At 46.2% G+C, this 25,250-nt stretch overlaps 1 protein-coding gene across 1 annotated transcript in view; it reads right to left on the reverse strand.

Annotated features, from left to right (window-relative positions):
* Nucleotides 1-1,123: 1,123 nt before the first annotated feature.
* LOC147459088 (uncharacterized) overlaps nt 1,124-25,250 on the reverse strand; it is a 46,448-nt gene continuing 22,321 nt past the window's right edge. The window contains exons 9-13 of the mRNA XM_086510429.1: nt 3,299-3,960; nt 2,948-2,981; nt 2,204-2,315; nt 1,642-1,771; nt 1,124-1,553 (exon numbers count right to left, since the gene is read on the reverse strand). Coding sequence (XP_086366555.1) covers nt 1,455-1,553; nt 1,642-1,771; nt 2,204-2,315; nt 2,948-2,981; nt 3,299-3,960 — 1,037 coding nt within the window. The 3' untranslated portion in view covers nt 1,124-1,454. The remainder of the gene's footprint in view (nt 1,554-1,641; nt 1,772-2,203; nt 2,316-2,947; nt 2,982-3,298; nt 3,961-25,250) is intronic.

Here is a 25,250-nt window from a genome sequence, read left to right on the forward strand (position 1 = left end):
TGTGCACGAGAGAGAGAGAGAGAGAGAGAGAGAGAGAGAGAGAGAGAGAGAGAGAGAGAGTACTCTTGCAAGGGTGTCTCCATACTATGCCTTCTTAAGGTGTAGGGAAAGGTCCCTTAGTAACCTTTCCCAGTAACCTTTCCCCCTAGTATGGCGACCCCATGAAGAGAGGCAAGGAGGCCGCAAGCCATTGGCAAAAGCAATATTACTGGGAAAGGTCTGTTAGCCTCACGACTAAGTGGGCACGGGCATGGGAGGATGGGCTCTACGGTCAGGGGATTGTGGGCCGTAGATCCCAGTGGCGGCACCGAAGCAATCTAGGGTACCCTAGATTACTTTTTCTTTTAAAAAGTAATCTAGGGTACCCTAGATTACTTTTGGCTGCAGCCCTTGTACATACATGTTTTGAGTAAATTAGAGCCCCCACGTTTTACAACACGCGCATGGCGTAGTGGTTAGGGTATCCGCCTCTGCCCCTCGTGGGTGAGGTCATGGGTTCAAAGCCGACGCTCGCAAACATGGGTACCCTAGATTACTTTCAATACTTGGGTACCCTAGACTACTTTTGTAAAAGTAATCTAGGGTACCTGCATTCCAGATCTACGGCCCACAATCCACCGACCGTAGATCCCACCCTCCCATGCCCGTGCCACTTAGTCCTGAGGGTCTGTTAGTGACCTTTTCTGGCACTAAAGGTTGAGGGAAGGGGACCCATTAGCAGGCGACGACTGGCAGGTACAAGTGTGCAATGATCACTTCTACTCAGGTGTGCACCAATATGGTGCGCTCTGATTGGAAGGCACAAACAAAATTCTAGAGTGAAGCTGTGTCGAGCATCGGACGGTTGTAGGCAAATTTTTCGGCTCAAAGAAGAGTAGATGTACTTGGGGGGGAGGGCTACCCCACGACCCCCGACCTTTATGCGATATGAATGAAGCTACAGCTGTGTTGGTCGAGTTGGTACTTGTGCAGTTTAATTCGTTAAGACTAAATTTTTCTTTATTGGCTTTCCCACTTGGTCTTTTGTCATTGGCTGCTTGATCAATCATAATACTAAACTACTCAGTTGTAGGATACAGAAGACAATATGCCAATGTTATCAGATGCATGTTCCTTGTGCATGTAATCAACAAACAAAAGAGGTAATGCCTATATACCAAGGCTACTTGAAACACTTACAAAACCTTCTCTGAAGGCAAGTTTTTGTACAAGCTTTTTGCATAATATCTACTGTGAAATGGCATGTACAAAGGTTATGTAACAGCATGTACACCAACAATCAGACTTTCCACTACAAGCCACTATATGACCCACCTGCCCCTGAGCAAGTCTTTTCATGCCCCATATGTACAAGATAAGCTCGCATGTCCGTAGCCATATGCATATTCACCCAATGACACCAGATACATGTCTTCATCCACACACAGATTGCTACTAAATCTGGCTCAAGAAATTCACCAACTGCCTTTCATCAGACGTTCAGTGGATTGTATAAGAATTTCCGAGACCCCATGATGCTGCTCCACTTGAATAAAATCTTTGGACCTCAACACCTACTCATCATACAGCAAAATAAAATCAATCACAATTAACCCCAGATTATATGCTTGACAAGTCACTCACCAGAGACAAAGGACTCACCAGAATTTCGAAAAACATACGTGCTACCTCTTTCCGTCGCCTTCCTTTTAAAAGGCTATGAAGACTTAATCTATGTTGCTCGTCAATGCCTTGAGCTTCAAACTTCTCCTTCAAGTAAAGTGCCACAGCCCTGTGAAGACCCAAAATTAAGTCACTGAGCACATCTATGTGACATCAAGCCCTGGTCATCCTGTAGACAAAGACAAATTAAGAGACCTGTGTGCATGTGCAGGCGGGCATGTGCATGCGCCTATACATGTGAGCAGGTGCGTGTGCGTGCGTGGCTTCGGTACGGTCGCCTATGTTGACATATGTGGTCACCTACGGCCATCTATGGTCGTCTACAGCCATCTATGTGGTCATTTTTCTGTGATCATTGATATGGTTGGCTTCGGTCATCAATGGCACATCTATGTTGCTATCCTAAGGCCATAGATGGTTCTTGCAGTTTACTGAGTGGCAGCTCGTCTATTAGACACCTCAGATGCATATCATTCGCCTAATTGCTCAAGGTTCCATGCCTATGTTGCACAACCTTTAAATGTAAACATTCTTTTCATACCTTGTTCGAGAAGCCCAGCCACTTTTATCCTCCATGAGCTTCCCAAAATGCTCAGAATCTGTGTCGTACGAGCTATAACTCAATGGTCCATTGCCCACAATTGCTCCATTTCCTGAAATTACTATCAAACAACTTGGACAAGGTTCTACATGCAGTTACTACAAATGAATAACAATAAAAACAAAAATTAATACACAATAATATCTCTCTCGAAATGATAATATGGTATGTATGGCTTGCGTTTTATAACACAAGGATTTATGGGTTCTAAGTCTCATTGTCAGCAATGTCTATAACTGGCATGGAGGTGGTTGAGGGAGGGGATCTATGGTTGAGATTTGCCTGCAGCCTCGGCCGTTGAAGTCAGCGAGGCCGATACCACGGGCTGGTTGAGGTAGATCTATGGTTGAAAATAGGCATAGCGGATCACAATGAAAATGATCTCCAACCCTAAGAAAAAATGGCCCAAGAAAGCCAAAGAAGATAGGCCAAAGCTCATTCCCAACGCCTAGTTCAACCGTGGTTCACCCTCAGGTCACTCCTTGTTCTCTGACTCGATCTGTCGGTCGAGAGTGCTTGTGATCTGCTACACCTGATTGCAACCCTAAGGAAAAATGGCACAAGAATGCCTCACAATGAAGCCGAGAAGGAAACTCAGCACTAATTTTTCCTATACACCAAAGCCCATTAATCACATTGCCTCCAAGTTCTTATGTACAATTAATGCAACAAAAATAGGCTAACCTGGTTCGTTTGAATCTGCTAAGAAATCAAGACCCTGTTAACAAACAATTCCCAAAAAAAAACAATGTAAGAAACCAAATTGTATGCATATCTGAAAAATGCATTAAAATACTACTAAATTGGGCCAAAACCAAAATTACAAACAAACTAAAAAGCTCCTCAAATTGTTCATTGCAAATAATGAGGTAAAGAGAATTCTGAATCTACAAGAGAGAGATAAGAGTAAAGAGAACTGACAAAAACCTTCACAAGATGTGAGGAAAATAAGTCCAAAAAACAAAAGAAAACCCAACCTAAGACACCCATTTACATGTTTATTGCCCTGCCAGGCTCCAAAGGTAATATGCTTACTTGAGATTGAGGCTCATTGGGAGAATCGGATCGTAGAACAGGCTCTATAGCTTCTTCAGGCCCAAGTAGCTCCATTGCTGCATTTGGGACAAACTGAATTTCTTCCCCCGCAGTAATATCGACTATTGGCACAGCTTCAGCTGCAGCAGCCATTGCTACATCTTTCTCCATTACTTGCTCTGTGGGTTGATCTTGCTGAGCCTCCGCATCTTTCTCCAAAACTTGCTCTGTGGGTTGAGCTTGCTGAGCTTCCACATCTTTCTCTGGAGCTCGTTCTGCGGGTTGACCTTCCTGAGCTTCCACATCTTTCTCTGGAGCTTGCTCTGTGGGTTTCTCAAACTCTAACCTCCTTTTGACACTTGTAACGGTTTCAATTTCTATCGTTTGTTGGACACCCACTTCCTGCTGCTTTGGACTCCCTGGTGGTGTTGAAACCACCTCCGCTTCTACCATTTCCTTCACAGTTTCTACTTCTTCTACTGGGCGCCCATTAGCTTCTTCCTCAACGTCTGAGTCTGCATATGCTCTTCCCTCTGTAGGTTTTGTTGTATCTCTCATTTGATCGTCTACAGCCTCTGGACTTGTTTCATGCTCTTTGTCGGGCTCTTGAGGTTTGAGATTCGTGATGAAACTTGCACGCACTTTCAACTCAAGGCACATACCTACAGAAACAATAAGCATTACATAGTATTCATGAGCAGATGACTTAAACCCTGCCTTTTGACACGCTAGCCTTAAGGTGGTCTATAGTATATTGCGTGATGTGCAAGCGCATGCCATCTTCAATCCTCCTGAAGCCACTTTGCTGAAAAATTCTCTCTGCTTCTTTCCTTGTGATATCATTCTTTTTTTCCTGGTAATGGATGATTATCAACCTCTGGTGCATCTCATCCAGGACGCCTATCCTTGCTGCCACACCCACAAGCATACTTTGTTTGAAGCACTTGTGGTAGGAGCTTCTCTCTCTCTCTCTGAAACCCTGCTCGATATCGCTGAATCTCCGGTAGATAGAGGCTCACACACCAAGGGAAACACCAAGAGACAGATCACAAATTTCTTCCATCCAAAGATTGAGCAGAGACGAGACCAGCTAGAGAGGTGGGATACAGGGCACATCACTAGCAAAGGTATACTGAGTGATCACGTAGTAGAGATAAGGAGATCTAGGAGGCCAAGGATAAGGGGATACTCCCATCAACGGAGGAGGTTGCAGCAAAGGATCAGATCTACATTGGCTCAAATCTATATTGGCGGGACATGAGAGGCGGTTTTTGTAGACTCGGTCAGCATGGAGGACATCGACATTGTCATGCAGCGACCGATGCGAGCCATCTCTGGATTCTGATACACATATCCACCATTTGTATCTATTCTCTGAGATACACGCCCACTTTTTTGTATATGTACCTCTTAGGCTCTGGATACCCACCTTTTACAACTCTAGTGGTGTTTCTGTTTAGTTACTTTTTTTTCTTTTTCTCCACACCTTGTATTAGGTTAGATTCACCATGATGTAACTCTTTGGTCTCATAGGTCATTTTGGCCTTTAGAAGACGTTAATATAACATTTTATTTCATTTCATATATATATATATATATATATATATACATATAGAACTCTATTTAGTTACTCTTTTTCTTTTTCTTCAGACCTTGTATCAGATTCACCATGATGTAACTCTTTGGTCTCATAGGCCTTTAGAAGACGTTAATATAACATTTTATTTCATTTCATTTCATCTCCGTGTATCATCCGAAACTAGGTGAGCCCTCAGCTTTTCCCCATGGAGGAGCGAAAGTTCACAAGATGACTCATCCCCCCCCCTCCCCCAATTAGTGTGTCCTCCTCATTGCCATAACCCCCGTTCTACAATTTGTAACATGAGTTTGTATCCTACTTGCCTACCAGCTTCATTACCTTTCCTGCTGGGATTGTTTTAGGATCTAGGATGTTTCCTTTTATGCTTTATCTCAGATGATTGTATCATATCTGATACGGTTGTTACTTTTGGTCTCACGGGTCACTTTGGCCTTTTGAAGACATTAATATCTCTCTCTCTCTCTCTCTCTCTCTCTCTCTCTCTCTCTCTCTCTCTCTCTCTCTCTCTCTCTTCGCGCATCCAAGTAACGTTGCATCCCCTCCGGAGAGTCGGAGATCAACACAACATCATCAGCATATAACAATAGTGGAATCCATGTCCCTGCCAGCTGTGCACCTCTATCACCATCTCTCTTAATGTAGTCAGAAACCTCATCTACATACATACCAAATAGAGTAGGAGAGAGCGGGCAGCCCTGCTTCACCACAATAGTGGAGTAAACCGGTGTGGATAGACCCTCTGGGGTGCGTACCTGCCCCACTACTGACCTGTATCATGCCATGACCCCCCAAATGAGCTTTGTGGGTACTCCCATCTGCTATAATCTGCGCATCAATCTAGCTCTAGGCACTGTGTCAAATGCTTTGCGGAAATCCACAAAGCTACAATAGATCCGTCTCCCACGTGATCTGCCCTCCTCAATGATGGCTCTGAGTGTCAAGATATGGTCAAGAGTAGCAAAACCCCTCCTGAAACCTGCCTGCCTGCGTGTATCCCCTCCCTCTCTGCCCATCTACTCAGCTGCTGCTCAAGAATAGATGCGTACAACCGTGCCAATGTGTATCCAATCGTAATAGTGCCATAGTTCCCAGGCTCCATAGTCTCCCGACTTGAAGATAGGTACAGTAGTAGATAGGCTCCAAGTATCAAGCAAGCCCTCACACATGGCACGGTTAAACATAACTGCAAGAAGCTCTGCTAGTAAATCTCTGGCATGTGTAAAATGCTCAGCCACTAAGCCATCATGATCATATGCTCTCCCAATCCTCATCCTGTCAATGGCCTTCGTCACCATCTCAACGGTGAAAAAGCACATGTGTGTGGGCATGGATCGGGGAGGGGGGGGGGGGGGGGGGGCTGCTCAGGAACTGTGTACAGAGATGATGCATACTGGCCCAAAGCCTCTGTAGAAGTGATGGCAGGGGGAGGGGGGGGGGGGGGGGGGGTGCTCATGAAAGAGCCTCCATGCCTCTCGTGAGTCCTGACTCAAGAATAGCTGGTATAGATCTTGCTCTAAGCGAGCCAAAAATGCCCTCTTCTTCCGCCGCACTAGGCGTCGGAAGTCAATTTGTGACTACCTATGAGTGATGTCTCCCAAAAGCACCTCCCTCTGAAGTCTAGCTCTAGTGTCCCAGCATTCCTCATCATACCAACTATTCTGGGGCATGCTTCCCGAACGGCGTCTCTGCTCAGGCTGGGTATGTGGGTATGCCTCTGCTGCTGCATCATGTAGTATCTGTGTCAGTATAGTAGTAAGCTCCTCCAGAGGTCGCCCTGGCTCCTCAGTGCACAGGCGTCTGTAGATCCCATCTATGTATACAGAGTCCGTCTCCCGTGTGAAGGTGTAGCGAGTAGGGGCTGCTGCCCGTAGCCTGTGTGCTACACTAAACTAAAAAGAAATGGCCAACGACACGAGCATGATCCACTACCACACCAACAGGTCTGGGTCCAACTGTGAGGTCCTGGATACTAGAGATGAGGCTCGGTTGTGCCATTACATAGTCCACTGTGCTGGCTCCATGTCTGTGTGGAAAGCATGTAAAACCCCCCGCGGCGGGAAATCTTTGTAGGCCATTCAAGATGGCCAATCCATGTGCAGTCCCCATGTCTATCAAGTGTCGTCCATACTCAGTGTGTTCTCCATCCTGTGATAGTCTGGATAGGCCCGTCTCTGCAACATCCATCTCTCTTAGCATCTCCTCTGAAGTATCATAAAATACTGTCTGATGATGGGCAGTCCTAGCATTGAAATCCCCTAGAATGATGATGTCACCATCTCTAGAGAACTCCCATATGTCATCATCCAGAATAAGAAGAGGGACTGTCCTCTGGGTGGTGCATAAACTGACATGCTCCAAGGAAAGTAGCAAATAGCAATGTAAAGATATCTGCCTGTCTCTGCTCTCAATCTCACCCACATGTACCTAGCTAGCTCATCCTTGCAGGCTGTATGTATCAATGGCTGCAACTCCTCCCTGAATAACACTGCCACTCCTCCTGAGCCCCGCCCTCTGTGCTCTGATCGTGTCTTCTGTCTACAGGCTGTCTCCCATCTATATCCACTAATGTGAGGCATAGATCGCCCAGGGGCCTGATGTGTCTCAAAGTAGAAGACGATGTCTCTTCCCGTAAAACTATCCCCAAAAGCACCCACATCAAGGCGCACAGATCCATTACAATTCCAGGTGGCAACTTTGAGTGTGGTCCCATAGGTCTCGCACCGTCATGTGGAGCGCCGCTCTACAATCACCACCCGGCCATCTCTGTAGAAGGCCGTCTTTAATCTCTGGCATTACCTCTCTCATATGCGCAAGCTGTGTGAGACTGAGGTCATCTCCAAGGAATATGCCCGTTTTCTTTAGTGTAGCTTCTTTGCCTCCATGGATGGGAAACGGATGATTAAAGCTCTCCCTTTTGAAGTCTCCCCATTGCCTTGTGTCTTCTTCCCTACCCTCCATGCCTTTGTGTGAGTAGCCTCACTACCCATCATGCGGAGAAGTTCTTCGACTTCCCCTTCCACATCATCTCGGTCTTTTAGACCGGTTACTCTTATATGCAAGGCTCTAGTTTTCCTTCGCTGCTCTTCTTCTAGAGTCATGTTGATGATTGTAGGAGTGAAGACGGATGTGGTTTCGTTCCCTTTTCCTTTCTTAGCGACTTCTATCCATTTCTCGGCCTCATCAGCCTTCTTCTGCGTCTTCGTGATCACATCCATCCACAAAGACGTTTTTACCACCTTCTGTTTCTCCTCCTCTGTGATCATCCGTACCTGCTCCTTGATGACCTTGATCTTGTCTATCACCGAGGATTGGAATTCCCCTTCTTCCAGTCCACTGCTTACTCTATCCGCAAGCTCTCGCTTGAGGCTGTGACCTCTTCTCTAAGTGCTTGTGAATCCGCCTTAAATGCTTGTAGCTCTACGTGCAAGTCCTCTTTCTCCTTCTTCCATTGTGCGCCTTCATTGAGAAACATTTGAAGAAGGTTGGCCTTCTCTTTCCACCATCCCTCCGTCTCTGCTTTCCATTCTTTCATCTCCCTTTCCATTTGTGTTATCCGCTTGTTTGTAAGCGCAAAGGTTGCCTTCGTATGGGGCTTACGAAGGATGCTTTTGTCACGAGGCCCAGATACATGGACACCCACTTGTCTCATGGGATACGATGTGCTATTGGCTAGATATGCACATCTTCACACCAGCTGCGGATCAAGACCGGGAGATACAATGGAGTACCAGTGGAGGCCAAGACATGCCCCCTGTGTGACATCGAGCCTGAGACAGAGTTGCACTACACATGCCACTTCCCCGTCTACTACGAGATACGAGGCCGCTTCCATTGCTTGTTCAAAGAGGGCTTTGGACCATTCTCTAGAGTCATGCGGTACGAGGATCAGTGGACCATTCTCTAGAGTCATGCGGTACGAGGATCAGAGATGCCTGGGTTTGTTTCTGCTCGAGCTGCGCAGACACAGAGAGAGCCTGATGAGAGGAGAGGCTAGCCAGTCTCAGAGACAGACCACAGACTTCTTTAGAGCTGCCACTGGACACCCGGAGGAGTTACTACCACAGCAGAGCTCGTCGCTTTACACCAGAGGCATATTGATCGACCAAGCGACTGAGATGGGGAGATCCAGACACCCACGATTGCGGAGGACTACACAGCATCGACGGAGCTGCATCAGAGGATTCAGGTCACTTTGGCTCAACATGCACGACGCCCAGTCAGACTACTGACCATGGAGGAGATTGATGAGATCTACCAGCGACCGATGCTGGATCTCCTGTGATCTAGCTATCCCAACTAGCTGTTTAGCTGCTTAGTCCACACCTAGCAGTTTAGGATTCCATAGTATTTTATTTTGTCATTTTGTCATCTTGTTACTCTGACTTTGTATCAGATCCACCACATGAGCAGAGAAGTTGTCTAGAGTCAAAGATGACTTAATGTATGAGAAGGTACAAGTGATGATCAAGGGGGGGCTGAGCCTTTTGAGGGTGACATTGAAAAAGACTTGTATGCAAATGCGGAGACTTACAAAAAAGCTACGTATGCAGATATGAGGAAAGAATTGGACAAAGAGATGCTTAGTAAACGTGACAAGATGTACACTTCATTGAAGCTGAAATGCAGACGATTGTGAGGGTAGAAGTGAATGTAATGAATGCATGATGCTAGAGGATGCACTTGCTATGTTTGAATCCTGGAAATAAAAAATGGAAGAATGCATGAATGAAAAGGATGCATTGATCGAAGCACTTAAGGGAGACCTCGCAGCTTGCAAAAATACCCCTGCAATTGAGGGAGAAAATCAACCCTCAATGGTAAAGGAGCTCGAAAGCATTAAGGAGCAAGTGAAAACTCTACGGGAAGAGGAAGAGCAGAAGGCGCGAACAACCTCTTCATGGACTGAGCACCTTTTCAAAACATAGAAGAAGGCTGATAGCGATGAAAAGTGGATCGAGGACGCAAAGAAAGGAAAAGATAAGATGCCTGAAGCCACAGCGACATCCACTATCATCAATATGACAATTGCCGAGGTGCAAAAGAGAGAGATTAGAGCCCTTCATGTGCATGTCACAGGTCTCAAAGACACTGGAAAAGTAGAAGAAGAAGTGCAAGAGCTCTTGAAGCGCATGGGTATTTTTGAACCCACACACATAGGTGCTTGGAGAGTTGGCAAGAAGGGAATTGATGAGAATGCAAGGCCCAAGGAAAGAGCACTCACTATACGTTTCCCTACACTGGAAACTAGGAAGGTATTCATGAGGAAGAGACCAACACTCAAGCAAACTCGGGTATTTTTGGGTGATGACATCACTCTAACACAGGTAGCACACATGCAAGACTTGATGCCGAAGATCAAGGCGGTGAGGGAGAAAGGGAAAATTGCTTTCTACAAGGGAGGGAGAGTAGTGGTGTTGGAAAAGCGCACCGCATGACAGTGCGAGACCTATGGGACCAGCCTTAAAATGGCAGCATGGAATTGTAATGGATCAATGAAGCTAGATGTAGGCGCATTTGAGGATAGCTTTAATGAAAGAGACGTTATTTTTTACTTGGAAACGCATCAGACTCTTGGCGGCACATTACCTAGAGTGACGGGATACCATTGGGAAACTACTTGTAGGTAGGATGTGTGATCAACGCATAGAGGATGGGGGTCAGGAGGTGTGGCAGTCCTATTCAGGTAGGAGATTCAACCCCTCGTTCGTATTGTTGGGAGAGATGAGTAGGCTTGATATATGTGGGTCAGAGTGAGAGCGGAGATAGGGAGTGCCACAAGACGGACACCACGTGCCAATAGAAAAGAACTGACTGAACATACTTCTTGTCACAAACTGGTGACATGGCTGCTGTGTACACACACACCTGCCCTGCATGAACTTACCCCGCAGAAATGATGACACGTGGCAGTAGCGGATACCCCTGCAGATCGCCCTGGAAATCACGGGCTGATGACGTGGCAGCAGTGTACGGAAGTCCGTTTTTGCGGCGCTGTTTACGGCAGCAGTGGCAGATTTTTGACTTGCTTTATTCTACGCAAGTTGCAAGAAAAAGAAAGAGAGAGAGCTTTTAAAGCTTTGCTTCTATTTTTGAAAGCCTTTGATTTTACCTGGAAATCACGGGCTGATGACGTGGCAGCAGTGTACGGAAGTCCGTTTTTGCGGCGCTGTTTACGGCAGCAGTGGCAGATTTTTGACTTGCTTTATTCTACGCAAGTTGCAAGAAAAAGAAAGAGAGAGAGCTTTTAAAGCTTTGCTTCTATTTTTGAAAGCCTTTGATTTTGGGACAGCTTTTGGGACTCTGCTTTTGGCACCCCTTATAAAACCTTTATAAGTGTGGGTAGGCCTCCCACTTCTCAGAGCATCTGGACGCAGAGTTTGAGAGTGAGAGCTTCCCACTCCCTTCCCACTCCCTTGTACTTTAAGTTGCAGATTAATACAAAAAGAAATACGAAAGGGGCTCCAGTCTTTGGTGCCAATATCTCTAGGCACGGAACTCCGCTGGGCCAGTGTCGAATCAAATTGTGAACTGTTTTGAAGTGAATTCCTGTCGTGTCGCGGTAGATTCTTGACTTGGAGTGTCCAAGTCTGTTACAGTAATATCAAAGCGCGACCGATTTCTCTTCTACCGGGAAATCCGATCCTTTTTACACGGCACTTATGGATTCAGACAGAGATCAGTCGACTTCCTCTGCATCTGGAGATGCGGGAAGAGATCACGAAGAAGAATTACACAAGGAGTACGGCCCGCCTCGGCCTACTCAAGAAGAGCTTGAAGAGATGGAGTGTCGACGATGCAGGAAAGATAATGTTAAATTTTGCAAAGGACCCGAAATTTGCAAAATTTATGACCAAGACCTCCTTCGACGAGGTGTATGCACAATGGTAGCAAACCACAGAACCACCCCTCAAACCCACACTCAAGAAACCTCCTACTCCAAGGATGTTTTTTGAGCAAGAATTAGAAGAGGTGGTTGATGCACGGATTTCTCAGCTTTTTGACGCGCAAAACGAAACTGAAAAGCACGACAAAAAGTAGAAGAAAGGAACTGACTTCCTGGGTTATTTGGGTCGTCAATCTGCTTTTGCCTCGGCAAGAAAGCAGAAGAAGCGTGTGCAGTTTTAAGGAGTACCTAGTTCTTCTCCTTCTTCTTCTTCTTCTTCTTCTTCTTATAGTTCTTCTAGCTCTTCTGACTCGAGCGAAGAAGACAGAAAAGGGAAAAAGCGAAGCAAAAAGCAAAGCTTAGGAAAGGGCAAGAAAAAGGCAAAGAAGTCTAAATCTCACCCAATTTCGGACAGCTCTACAGAGGACTCGTCTTCGGATAGTTCAAACTCCGATGACAACAAATTTTATGCAAGGAAGCATAATTTTTACACAGCCAACCAGTATGACTTTCTAGAAGATAAAAGCAAGAAAGCCCGAGAGTTTAAAGAAGGTGGACAGTCAATTAAATTTGACACGTTTTCTGGATTTCGAGATGCTTCGAAGGCTTTGGCCTTCATACAGCAGTTTGACATAGCTTTCTCTAGAGGGCGTTACTCAGAGCACTCCAAGATTCGGAGGGCTACCTCTTACTTCAGGGGAAATGCTCAAACTTGGTGGTCCACGCTTCTATTGAATAAGAAAGCGCCAGTTAAATGGCTGAAATTTAAAAGGCTTTTTATTTTTTCCTGGTTGACTCGGGAGTACGAACGTGACATACGAACTGCTTGGAACCATCTTCGGATGACCAAGAGAGATTCATTGGACGCATATTGCGAGAGATTCTGGAGCTCTTTTCTACCAGCCTATTCATTTAAGAAGATCTCGTTCAAAAAACAGATTGAGCGGTTTACCTTGGAACTTCCTACAAAGATCCAAGATCACTGCTTAAAGCAAAAGTCATATTCCATTCAGGAATTGATGAGTCATGCGAAACGGGGTTTTGCCTTCCATTCAAGAAGTTTGACCTACCCCACAGATGAAATCATGACACAAAGGACCAAATAGACTTCGAACAATGAAAGTGGAAAGAGGAAGAGCCACCCAGAAAAGAAAGAAAAGGATGCACGACCCAAGCTCACTCTTCGGGAAAGAGCTATCTACATGAAAGAAGGGAAGTGCTTTGGATGCGGGGAAACTCGACATATCTCCGTGAAGTGCCCTAAAAAGGCACCGAAAGAACATAACAACAAGGATGAAGACAGGCCTGAGGGTTCGAAAGCAGCTGAGGAACGTGGACGAAAAGGCAAGATAAAAGCAGGAGTGGTTCCAGATTGCATGGGTAATGACCCAAGCATGATTGATGAGAGTACAGAACTTTGCCGAGCTTGGGGCAAAGTGAAAGACCAAGAAGCCCTTATTTTCTTTAATGGAGGAGCCAAGGCCAACTTCATTTCACCTGAATTGGCGGTGCGGCTCGAGATCACACCCGATTGGATGGGACCACTAGCAGAGGCAATTCTAGCTGCACCCAGTAGGGACGTAGCCATTACACCTGTCATTGGCAAACTTCGGTTGCATTGTCAGGGCTGAGACGTTGCTCCTCCTCTCTCGTTGCAGTAAGGTGAGTCAAAGACTCCTTGAGAAAGAAACGACTAAGCTGAGCTAGTCCTGAGGCCACTCTGTCAGCAGGAGAATCCTGCATGTCCAAGCTCTCAGTCCAAAGAGACTCCACTCGCTCTCTGAGTGCAGAGTCCAGCAAGACCCTCTCAAGGATGCGTAGCATCGTGCTCCCCTGCCTCTGCCTATCTGTCACTATGAGGATCATTGGTGCATGGTCCGACAAGGAAGTCCCGCCAAGATGCCAACTGTCCCACCCAAGTCACTGTCACGGGGACGTGGCAACTGTTAACTATGTCACGAGGACGTGGCAACTGCTAACTTTAGTTGCTGGTTTCTTTCCAATGGATTTTGTTTTATTTTTGAGACCCTCTTCTTGAAGTAGCAAACGGTCGGACATTGTATGGCCAATGTGAACGGTAGTTTCATCCGTAGATGGGTGGTGGTCGGCACTGGAATTCGTATGGTAAGAGGATGTCTAGGCTCAGAGCACGATCATATAGGTCCCCCCGTCGCACTTAGCAAGTTGGTGGATACTAGGAAGTGAACTCAATAAAGGCCCAAAGTCAAGGTATGACTACCAACAGAAAGTATCCGACAGTTGGGCCACATTGCACTTTTGGATGCGGTCCCAATGAGAATAGATGGTCAGATGACCACAGGGAGCCCAACAAAATCATTTCCTAAAACTAAGGGAACTGCTATTTTGGGCTGTGAAATGTGTTCGCATCTTTACCTCCGGTATGACTAGGGGAACATTTTACAACTCTGCCGCGAAGTCAACTGGGCGACCAATCGGGAGATTTTTAAGCGGCGAACCCGAAATGGGAAAATGCTTGTAAATGCGACGAGTGGCAAAAATTCATAAACTTGCCTCTTCCAGAAAAATGAATGCTGAATTTTTAAGCTGGAAAGGGCCTCCTTTTGCATTTTGTCACAGGTTAAGAGCTATGGAGTGCTTCCTTTCCCTCTTTTGTACAGTGCGGTGCTAGGAGTGATGCCCTGCACGCTACGCACTGCTCTCTCTCTCTCCCCTACGCGCAGTATGTTATGCCCCACTAGTGGACGTTTCATTTGACCAATGTACAGTTATGTGGGTTCATGCGCGATTGCCGAGGCAAGAGCCTCTTGCACAGGTATTGGATTAGCTAGCAGCTAATCCCCCGCAGGTACAGGTGAATTCGGAGAGGTTTCACGTCAGAAATCTCGTCCGATTCAAAGGGCAAGTAGCCCTACAGGTGCGGGAGCTCGAGGTCTTGCTAGAGATGCGACCGGCACACGAAACGGAGCCCAAAACAGGGAATTACAGCCTGCTGTGTATTTTTGCAGGTTTAGGGTTTCGGCCCTAAACGGACCCTAATATCGTCGGGGACGCGAGGGAACCGCTGTACAGGTGAACTGGTGCATTTTGGGGGCAGAAAACAGAGAATTCAGCGTGCTGCAGATTCTCGCCAGGTTTGGCAAAGTGTCCGTATGCATCAGGAAAGTCACCTATTGCGCGGGGATACTGGCTGCGAAGCGTCCTCGTACAGTTATGCTACCGAAATCGGGCCAGAACAGGTGTTTCTTAGCCTAGATTGTGCGGGGCAGCTTGTAGGAGATCACAGATTTTATTCCCTCTGTTAAAGAATAAAAAAATACCGAAAGGGATGCCAATTTTGGGGCCTACAGGTTGTTGGCGTCTGCTCGGAGCATTCTAGCTTCCGAGCCGCGTGTGTGATTAAGTGTTAATTCCCGTTACAGGTTACCTTTGCAAAGTACTCTGTGTGTGTCTAAAGTAAAGAATTTCGGGTGAAAGCCAACGCCTACCGCCCTACGAGCCGGTTTCATGGTTCTATTGCCGGGATATCAATCACTTTTTCCTTAAAGAGTGAGCGTGGATTGTTTTGGGTAAAGACACAGAGTGCAAGAACGCGGGATTACACTATGGCCGACAAGGGGAAGGGCATTATGGAAGAGGGTTCCTCTTCAAAGGACAGGCAGGAGATCCCTATGGTTTTCGAGATTGGCGAGAGCTGACGTGAATGTCCCTCCAGTAGTGCACGGCTTTATGACTAGGCAACTTGAGGATGATGCGTTCAAGACTCAGTTAGTTGCTGCGGTGAACGTCTTTTCGCAGCTAGTGCAGAATCCAAGGTTTATGGAGTTCTTGCAAGCGCCACCAGTACAACAGCAAAATAGGCAACCTACGCCGCGTACGGAGATTGTTGACGCTCAAGCCCAGGTACTTCATGCGGCTCAAGAGAAAAGGGAACACTCGCATGTTGCGGAGTCAGGGGCTCCAAAACAGGTTCCTCCTGTGCTTGAACAGGTGGCTAGAGCGCCTATTCCACAAGTTATGCCAGTTCAGCACGCCACCTTTCAAAGCCAGCATGCTGTCTTGAATGGACAGGGAATTGGATACCAGGCTATGCACTCAATTTTTCGGTGGTGCAGCTGTAAAGTTCAGTACCCTCAGTGGTTTCGAGGATAAGACGAAGGCTCTGACCTTCCTCCAACAGTTTGATACAGCTTATGCGGGAGGGAATTTCACAGAGGCCTCGAAGGTCAGGAAAGCTGCCACTTTCTTGAAGGACAATGCGCTTACATGGTGGACGATGTTGTTAATGCAAGGACAGGCACCCGCCACTTGGGTTTACTTCAAGCAAATGTTTGCATCTGCTTGGCTATCAAATGAATTTGAAGCCGACGTCATGACAAATTGGCACCAGCTTACTTCAGCTTCGTGCAAGAGCTTGCTGGAGTACAATAGGAGGTTTTGTAAAGCGTTACTCTCAGTGACCTCCTACAGATTTGTGCCATTGACAGAGCAAATAGAGAAGTATTGTTGTGGGTTGCCCAAAGGGCTTCGCGATTACTGTACAAAGAACAGAGTGGCTACCCTCACTCAGCTTATGGAAGTTGCGAACACTGGTCTTGCCTTGTTGAAAGGAGAGGACAGTGGATTTCCAAGCAGCGACAAGGGAGGACAGCAAAAGAAAAATTCAGCGAAGAAGCCCTTTGTGAAAAGGGCTCCCGATGCGTCACAGGGGTCAGAAAAGGCCACCAAAGACAAGGATTCAGCCCGGACTTCTGGAGCGCAGGCAAAGAAACAGAAAAGGAAGCCTTTTGTGCGCAAGTCGCTCGAGGAAAAGAAGGTCCTAATGGCTAAGAACAAATGCTTTATATACGAGCAACTTGGTCACTTTTCTATCAATTGTCCACAAAGGATAAGACGAGTTGACTCAGAGAATAAAGAAGACCAGAAAGCCAAGAAGCCTAAACCCACGGCAGGTTTAGTGCCGGACATGGTGGGTGACAGGCCCAACACAGATGCCAGTGAGTTATGCAGGGCATGGGGTAAAGTTAGGGATCAGACGGCACTCATCTTCTTTGATCCAGGTGCCAAAGCCAACTTTATCTCACCAGAGTTAGCTAAGAAGGTGGGCATCAGAGCTGAAGAGATGGGGTACACAGCAGAGGCAGGGTTGGCATGTCCTGGCCACTCAGAGTGTGCTACTCCCATCATTGGAAAACTACGTCTGCATATTCAGTCGTACGTGGACACAAAAGAGTTCTACATCATGCCGCTGGAAGGATGTGACGCCTTGTTGGGGATCCCGTGGATGTTCCGAATGCATGGAGTCTTGGATGCCTACAACAAAAAGATCACTGTACAGCAATGGGGCAAACCTCACAACTTGGATGTAAAGCTTAAAGGAGAGTCAGTCCCTATTGTATCTGCTTCTGCTATCACTTCTGTAATAAAGAATCATCTTTCCGTGTACTTGATTTTTGCACGTGATGTCTCAGATAGTGATCAATCAAATTTATCTGTGTTAGATAAAGAAAGGTCAGCATTTTGCAAAAGTTCAGTGACTGTTTTTCTGATTCATTACCGTCGCAATTGCCGCCAGAGAGACTTGAGGACCATCGGATAGATTTGGTGCCAGGGTGTAGCCCACCAAATAGACCTCCCTATAGGGTTAGTGCGGTGCAACAGAAAGAGATTATGGGTCAGGTTGAGGAGTTATTAGAGAAGGGGCTAATTCAGCCTAGTTCTTCACCCTTTTGCTCCCCAGTGCTCCTACTTCAGAAGAAGGATGGCTCATGGCGCATGTGTATTGACTACCGTGCGTTGATTAAGAATACCATCAAGAATAGGTTTCCTATTCATAGGATTGATGATATTCTCGATCGTTTAGAGGGTGCTGCAATTTTCAGCAGGATAAACCTTAAGAGTGGGTACCATCAGATTCGTATAAGGCCAGAGGATGTGCACAAGACTGCGTTTAGAACGACATTTGGTCTTTATGAGTTTCTAGTGATGCCATTTGGGCTAACAAATGCTCCTGCCACGTTCAACAGAATGATGGACCGGATTTTCCGCTCGCATCAACAATTTGTTGGAACGTTCTTCGATGACATGATAGTGTATTCGAAGAATGAAGAGGAGCATAGGCGTCACTTGACCATTGTGTTCAAAGAGCTGCGCAATCACAGGTTACTTGTCAATCCTAAGAAAAGTGAATTCTTCCTCGAAGAGATCCACTTTCTTGGCCACATAGTCTCAAAGGATGGTGTTAGAATGCATCCCGCAAAGGTCAAAGCTATCAAGACATGGCCAGACTTGAAGACTGTGCACGATCACAGAAGCTTCTTGGGATAATGTTCGTACTATAGAAGGTTTATCATAAATATTGCAGAGATAGCATCGCCTCTTCACGCTTTGCAAAAGAAAGAGGTCACTTTTAGATGGACCCAAAAAGAGATTTCAGCTTTTAGTCTCTTAAAGGAAAAGTTGACTTTAGATCCAGTAATTGTTTTGCCAGATCTCAGGAAGTCATTTGTGGTCCAGTTTGACACGTGTAACAATAGCATCGGAGCAGTGCTAATGCAAGATGGATGGGTAGTAGCTTATGAAAGCCAAATTTTACAAGAGCCAGAGAGGACTATGCAAGTCTATGAGAAAGAGCTCTTGGCCGTGATTCATGCGCTTTCTAGTTGGAAGCACTACCTCTTAGGTGTTGATTTTGTTGTCCAAACAGATCATCAGACCTTGCGATACTTCTTGACACAGTCAAAGTTATCCGAAAAGCATATGCGATGGGCACACATACTTTCCATGTTCCACTTCCAGAGTATGTATGTGGAACGTTGTGGCTGATCGTTATCAAGAAAGCCACAAATTTCAACTATGTCAATTCCTTATCATCATGAGCTAGATGACATGAAGGAACACTATACTGCTTATCAGATTTTGCAAGGATCTTTGAACAGTTACAAGAGGGGCAACATCACGAGCACTACCTCCTCAGAGATGGTTTTATGATGATGCATGGCAGACTTTGTGTCACTAGGCCACTGCGACATAAGGTCATGGAAGAGAGTCATGTCCCACCGTATGCAGGGCATCGTGGCATTGACGCAACAATTAAAGCAGTAGAGACATTCTTCTATTGGCCTACCTTGAGGAGAGATGTGGATGCCTTTGTGCGAGCATGCATAGTTTGCCAAAAGGTCAAGTTTGACAGGCAAAAGGCACCAAGGTTGCTACAACCACTGCCGATTCCGGATAAGCCATGGGAAAGCATTGCTATGGACTTTATCTTTGATCTTCCAAGAACGCCAACAGGGAATGATGGTATATGGACCATTATCTGCAGGTTCAGCAAGCAGGCCCATTTTATCCCTGTTAGGAAGAAGATAAAATCTGATCAGATGGCACGCTTGTTCATGTACAATGTGTTTAAGTACCATGATATGCCACAATTGATTATCAGTGATCGTGATCCTCGCATGACCAGTTTGTTCTGGAGAGGATTGTTTGTGAACATGCACACTACGCTCAAGTTCTCGTCTTCGTTTCATCCACAAACTGATGGACAATCAGAAGAGGCTAATTCTATTGTCTTAGATCTGCTAAAATGCTATGTGTCAGATAATAAGGGCAAGTGGGAACAGTATTTGCCTATGCTTGAGTATTCGTACAATAATACGGTGCATTCGTCCACTGGCAAAGCACCTTTGATTGTTGAAGGCGGCAAAAAGGTTCCTCCCCTTCTGCATACAAAGGACAAGATCATTGAGGCAGATCGATATGTTGAGAACATGGATGAGATGTATAAGAAGATTAAATTTGCCTTGGAGAAGACTTAGGCAAAGAAAAAAAGGCTACTGATCGTCACCGTCAGGAATTGCTGTTATCACCTGGTGATTGGGTTCTGTTAAGGTTCGAAAAGGCAAGGTTAAAGAAGATGAAAGGCAAGGAGCGGCTGTTTCCTAAGCTCAGCATGCGTTACTATAGGCCTTTTCAAGTGCTTGATAAGATCAGCGATGTGGCTTACAGGCTGAAATTGCCTGATGCGTGGAAGATTCATAATGCGTTTCACGTGAGTCTTCTGAGACCCTTCGTGGGTGATGTGCCAGAAGATATGCCAGATGAGGATCAGCCAGAAGTTGAGGAACTTGATGAGAGCCTAATGCCTGAGCAAGTTTTGGCACATAAGGACAGAAAAGTTAAAGGACAAGTTGCAAGACACTATTTGGTGAAGTTCAAGAACTATCCGCCTATGGAGGCAAAGTGGATGGAAGAGCATGAACTGTCAGAGTCACCAAATGTATTGCAGCTTTACCTTGAAGCCTTTGGGTTACAACCTACTTATACCCCAACCCAACGTGTGCAAAGGAGGGGTAATGATAGAGCTAGTACATCAAATGTACATATGAATTCAATGTAATAGATGGAAATGACAAAAGTTTGAAGGCCTCATTAAGTCATTTGTATCTATGTGTTATGACCTTTCTTGCGGATACATGCGATGATAAAAGAGTGTTGATAGCACAAGATCATAAGTGGCGTGTATTTATGGTATGCAATCGAGGACGTTTGCGATTTCAAGAGGGGGGTATGTCACCAGGACGTGGCAACTGTTAACTATTTCACGAGGACGTGGCAACTGCTAACTTTAGTTGTTGGTTTCTTTCCAATGGGTTTTGTTTTATTTTTGAGACCCTCTTCTTGAAGTAGCAAATGGTCGGACATTGTATGGCCAATGTGAACAGTAGTTTCACCCGCAGATGGGTGGTGGTCGGCACTGGAATTCGTATGGTAAGAGGATGTCTAGGCTCAGAGCAAGATCATATAGGTCCCTCCGTCGCACTTAGCAAGTTGGTGGATACTAGGAAGTGAACTCAATAAAGGCCCAAAGTCAAGGTATGACTACCAACAGAAAGTATCCAACAGTTGGGGCACATTGCACTTTTGGATGCGGTCCCAATGAGGATAGATGGTCAGATGACCACAGGGAGCCCAACGAAATCATTTCCTAAAATTTAGGGAAGTGCTATTTTGGGCCGTGAAATGTGTTCGCGTCATTACCTCCGGTATGACTAGCGGAACATTTTACAACTCTGCCGCGAAGTCAACTCGGCAGCAAGTCGGGAGATTTTTAAGCGGCGAACCCGAAACGGGAAAATGCTTGTAAATGCGCCAAGTGGCAAAAAAACATGAACTTGCCTCTTCCAAAAAAATGGGCACTGAATTTTTAAGCTAGGAAGAGCCTTCTTTTGCATTTTGTCACAGGTTAAGAGCTATGGAGTGATTCCTTTCCCTCTTTTATACAGTGCAGTGCCAGGAGTGATGCCATGCACGCTACGCACTGCTCTCTCCCCCCTACGAGCAGTATGTTATGCCCCACTAGTGGGCTTTTCATTTGACCAATGTACAATTATGTGGGTTCATACGCGATTGCCGAGGCAAGAGCCTCTTGCACAGGTACTGCATTAGCTAGCGGCTAATCCCCCGCAGGTACAGGTGAATTCGGAGAGGTTTCACGTCAGAAATCTCGTCCGATTCAAAGGGCAAGTAGCCCTACAGGTGCGGGAGCTCGAGGTCTTGCTACAGATGCGACCGGCACACGAAACGGAGCCCAAAACAGGGAATTACAGCCTGCTGTGTATTTTTGCAGGTTTAGGGTTTCAGCCCTAAACGGACCCTAATACCCCCAGGAGGTTTGGGGACGCGAGGGGACCGCTATACAGGTGAACTGGTGCATTTTCGGGGCAGAAAACAGAGAATTCAGCGTGCTGCAGATTCTCGCCAGGTTTTGCAAAGTGTCCGTATGCGTCGGGAAAGTCACCTATTGCGCGGCGATACTGACTGTGAAGCGTCCTCGTACAGTTATGCTGCCAAAATCGGGCCAGAACAGGTGTTTCTTAGCGTAGATTGTGCGGGGCAGCTTGTAGGAGATCACAGGTTCTATTCCCTCTGTTAAAGAATAAAGAAATACCGAAAGGGGCACCAATTTTGGGGCCTACAGGTTGTCGGCGTCTGCTCGGAGCATTCTAGCTTCCGAGATGTGTGTGTGATTAAGTGGTAATTCCCGTTACAGGTTACCTTTGCAAAGTACTCTCTGTGTGTCTAAAGTAAAGAATTCCGGGTGAGAGCCAACGCCTACCGCCCTACGGGCCGGTTTCAGTCACAGAAGAAGTCAGTAGTGTGGAAGCGATCTATCCGCGATAGATTCACTCCTCCCACTCTGCGGTTCTAACGACAAAAGGCGAGGCTCTCTGGAGGCCTCACAAAGCTAGAGTGTTGCCACACATCCGAAACCCTCAAAGTCATACAAAACCTCTCCCAAGCTGCCAGCTCAACCCCCTGCACAGTAGCGTGGCTACCACCAATCCTGTCAAAAGGGTCCTCCAACATGTTGAAGTCACCCCCAATGCACCACTGCTCTGCTTGCGGCAAAGACTCAACAATTTGTGACCAAAACTTTGCTTGTGCACCCGCCACATTGGGCGCATATATGTTCAGGAAGCCCACAAGGCAACCCTGAACCTGCATAGTGATCCACTGAGCCCTGCTGGCACAATAATCCCTCTGCTCACAATGGCCTACTGTAGAGACTCCGCAATAGTCATACATACCCCACCCTGGATGCCTCCAGGTCCAAAAGCAGCTGACCAAAAGGTATCATATCGTCCACGCAAGAGCTGACCACATCAGCTAATGCGGCTCTCACATAGATGATGCTCCTGTAGCATAAGGAGATCAATCTCTCCTCCCACAAGGCAACGCTGAAGCTCCTGACGCAATCGACCCCTCTGACGCTGAAACTGGGCCCACCTAGTCCCTGTACGTTCCATGAGACGATCCTCATGGGGAGCGAGAAAGAACAGATGGGGAGTAATCCGCATGAAACTGGCCCGTGGGGCGGTAGGCGTTGGCTTTCACCTGAAATTCTTTACTTTAGACACACACAGAGTAACACCTAAGTACACACACGGCTCGGAAGCTAGAATGCTCCAAGCAGACCCGACAACCTGTAGGCCCCAAAATTGGCGCCCCTTTCAGTATTTCTTTATTCTTTAACAGAGGGAATAAAACCTGTGATCTCCTACGAGCTGCCCCACACAATCCAAGCTAAGAAACACCAGTTCTGGCCCGATTTCGGCAACATAACTGTACAGGCCCGGAACCTAAACCTGCAAAAATACTCAACAAGCTGTAATTTCCTGTTTTAGGCTTCGTTTCTTGTGCCGATCACATCTGTAGCAAGACCTCGAGCTCCCGCACCTGTAGGGCTACTTTCCCTTTGAATCGAACGAGATTTCTCACGTGAAACCTCTCCGAATTGATCTGTACCTACGGGGGATTAACCACTAGCTAACCCAGTACCTGTGCAAGAGGCTCTTGCCTCGGCAATCGCTCATGAACCCCACACAACTGTACATCAGTCAAATGAAAAGCCCTCTTGTGGGGCATCACATAGCTGCACGTAAGGGAGAGGGAGAGCAGTGTGTAGCGTGCAAGGCATCACTCCTGGCACCACACTGTACATAGAGGGAAAGGAAGCACTCCATAGCTCTTAACCTGTGGTAGGAAACTCAAAGATGAGCCTCCCACCTATAAATTCAGCGCCACTTCTTCTTTGCATTAAGAAAGTACACAAAAATGTGCCACTTGGCGCATTTACAAGCATTTTTCCGTTTCGGGTTTGCCGCCCAAAAATCTCCCGACTGGTTGTTCAGTTGACTTCGCAGTAGAGTTGTAAAGTGTTCCCCTAGTCATACCGGAGGTAATGATGCGAACACATTTCGTGGCCCAAAATAGCAGTTCTCTAAATTTAGGAAATGATTCCGTCCGGCTCCCAATGGCCTTCTGACCATCTATCCTCATTGGGACCGCATCCAAAAGTGCAATGTGGCCCAACTGTCAGATACTTTCTGTTGGTAGTCACACCTTGACTGTAGGCCTTTATTGAGTTCACTTCCTAGTATCCACCAACTTGCTAGGTGCGACGGGCGGACCTATATGATCTTGCTCTGAGCCTAGACATCCTCTTACCATACGAATTCCAGTGCCGACCACAACTACCATTCACATTGGCCATAAAATGTCCGACCGTCTGCTACTTCAAGAAGAGGGTCTCAAAAATAAAACAAAACCCATTGGAAAGAAACCAACAACTAAAGTTAGCAGTTGCCACGTCCTCGTGACATAGTTAACAATTTCCACGTCCTCGTGACATAGTTAACAGCCGCCACATCCCCGTGACATAACCCCCTCTTGAAATCCCAAATGTCCTCAATTGCATACCATAAATACACGCCACTGATGATCTTGTGCTATTAACACTCTTTTATCATCGCATGTATCCGCAAGAAAGGTCGTAACACATAGATACAAATGACTTATGAGACCTTCATACTTTTGTCATTTCCATCTATCACACTAAATTCATATGTACATTTGATGTAATAGCTCTATCATTACCCCTCCTTTGCACACGTTGGGTTGGGGCATAAGTAGGCTGTAACCCAAAGTCTTCAAGGTAAAGTTGCAATACATTTGGTGACTCTGACACTTCATGCTCTTCCATCCACTTTGCATCCATAGGCGGATAGTTCTTGAACTTCACCAAATAGCGTCTTGCAACCTGTCCTTTAACTTTTCTGTCCTTATGTGCCAAAACTTGCTCAGGTACCACGATCTCATCAAGTTCCTCAACTTCTGGCTGATCCTCATCTGGCATATCTTCTGGCACATCACCCACGAAGGGTCTTAGAAGACTCATGTGAAACGCATTATGAATCTTCCATGCATCAGGCAATATCAGCATGTAAGTCACATCGCTGATCTTGTCAAGCACTTGAAAAGGCCCATAGTAACGCATACTGAGCTTAGGAAACAGTCGTTCCTTGCCCTTCATGTTCTTTAACCTTGCCTTTTCGAACCTTAACAGAACCCAATCACCAAGTGATAACAGCAATTCACGACAGTGACGATCAGTAGCCTTTTTCTGCTTTGCCTAAGTCTTCTCCAAGGCAACTTTAATTTTCTTATACATCTCATCCATGTTCTCAACATATCGATCTGCCTCAAAGATCTTGTCCTTTGTATGCAAAATGGGAGGAGCCTTTTTGCCGCCTTCAACAATCTCAAAAGGTGCTTTGCCAGTAGACGAATGCACCATATTATTGTACGCATACTCAAGCATAGCCAAATACCGTTCCCACTTGCCCTTATTATCTGACACATAGCATTTCAACAAATCTAACACAGTAGAACTAGCCTCTTCTGACTGTCCATCAGTTTGTGGATGAAACGAGGACGAGAACTTGAGCGTAGTGCACATGTTCTCAAACAATCCTCTCCAGAAAAACCTGGTCATGCGAGGATCACGATCATTGATAATCGATTGTGGCATACCATGGTACTTAAACACATTGTACATGAACAAGCGTGCCATCTGATCAGATTTTATCTTCAGCCTGACAGGGATAAAATGGGCCTACTTGCTGAACATGCAGATAATGGTCCATATG

The sequence above is a fragment of the Adiantum capillus-veneris genome, chromosome 4 (genome assembly GCF_014529385.1).
Source record: "Adiantum capillus-veneris isolate H3 chromosome 4, ASM1452938v2, whole genome shotgun sequence".
Classification (NCBI taxonomy): Eukaryota; Viridiplantae; Streptophyta; class Polypodiopsida; order Polypodiales; family Pteridaceae; genus Adiantum; species Adiantum capillus-veneris.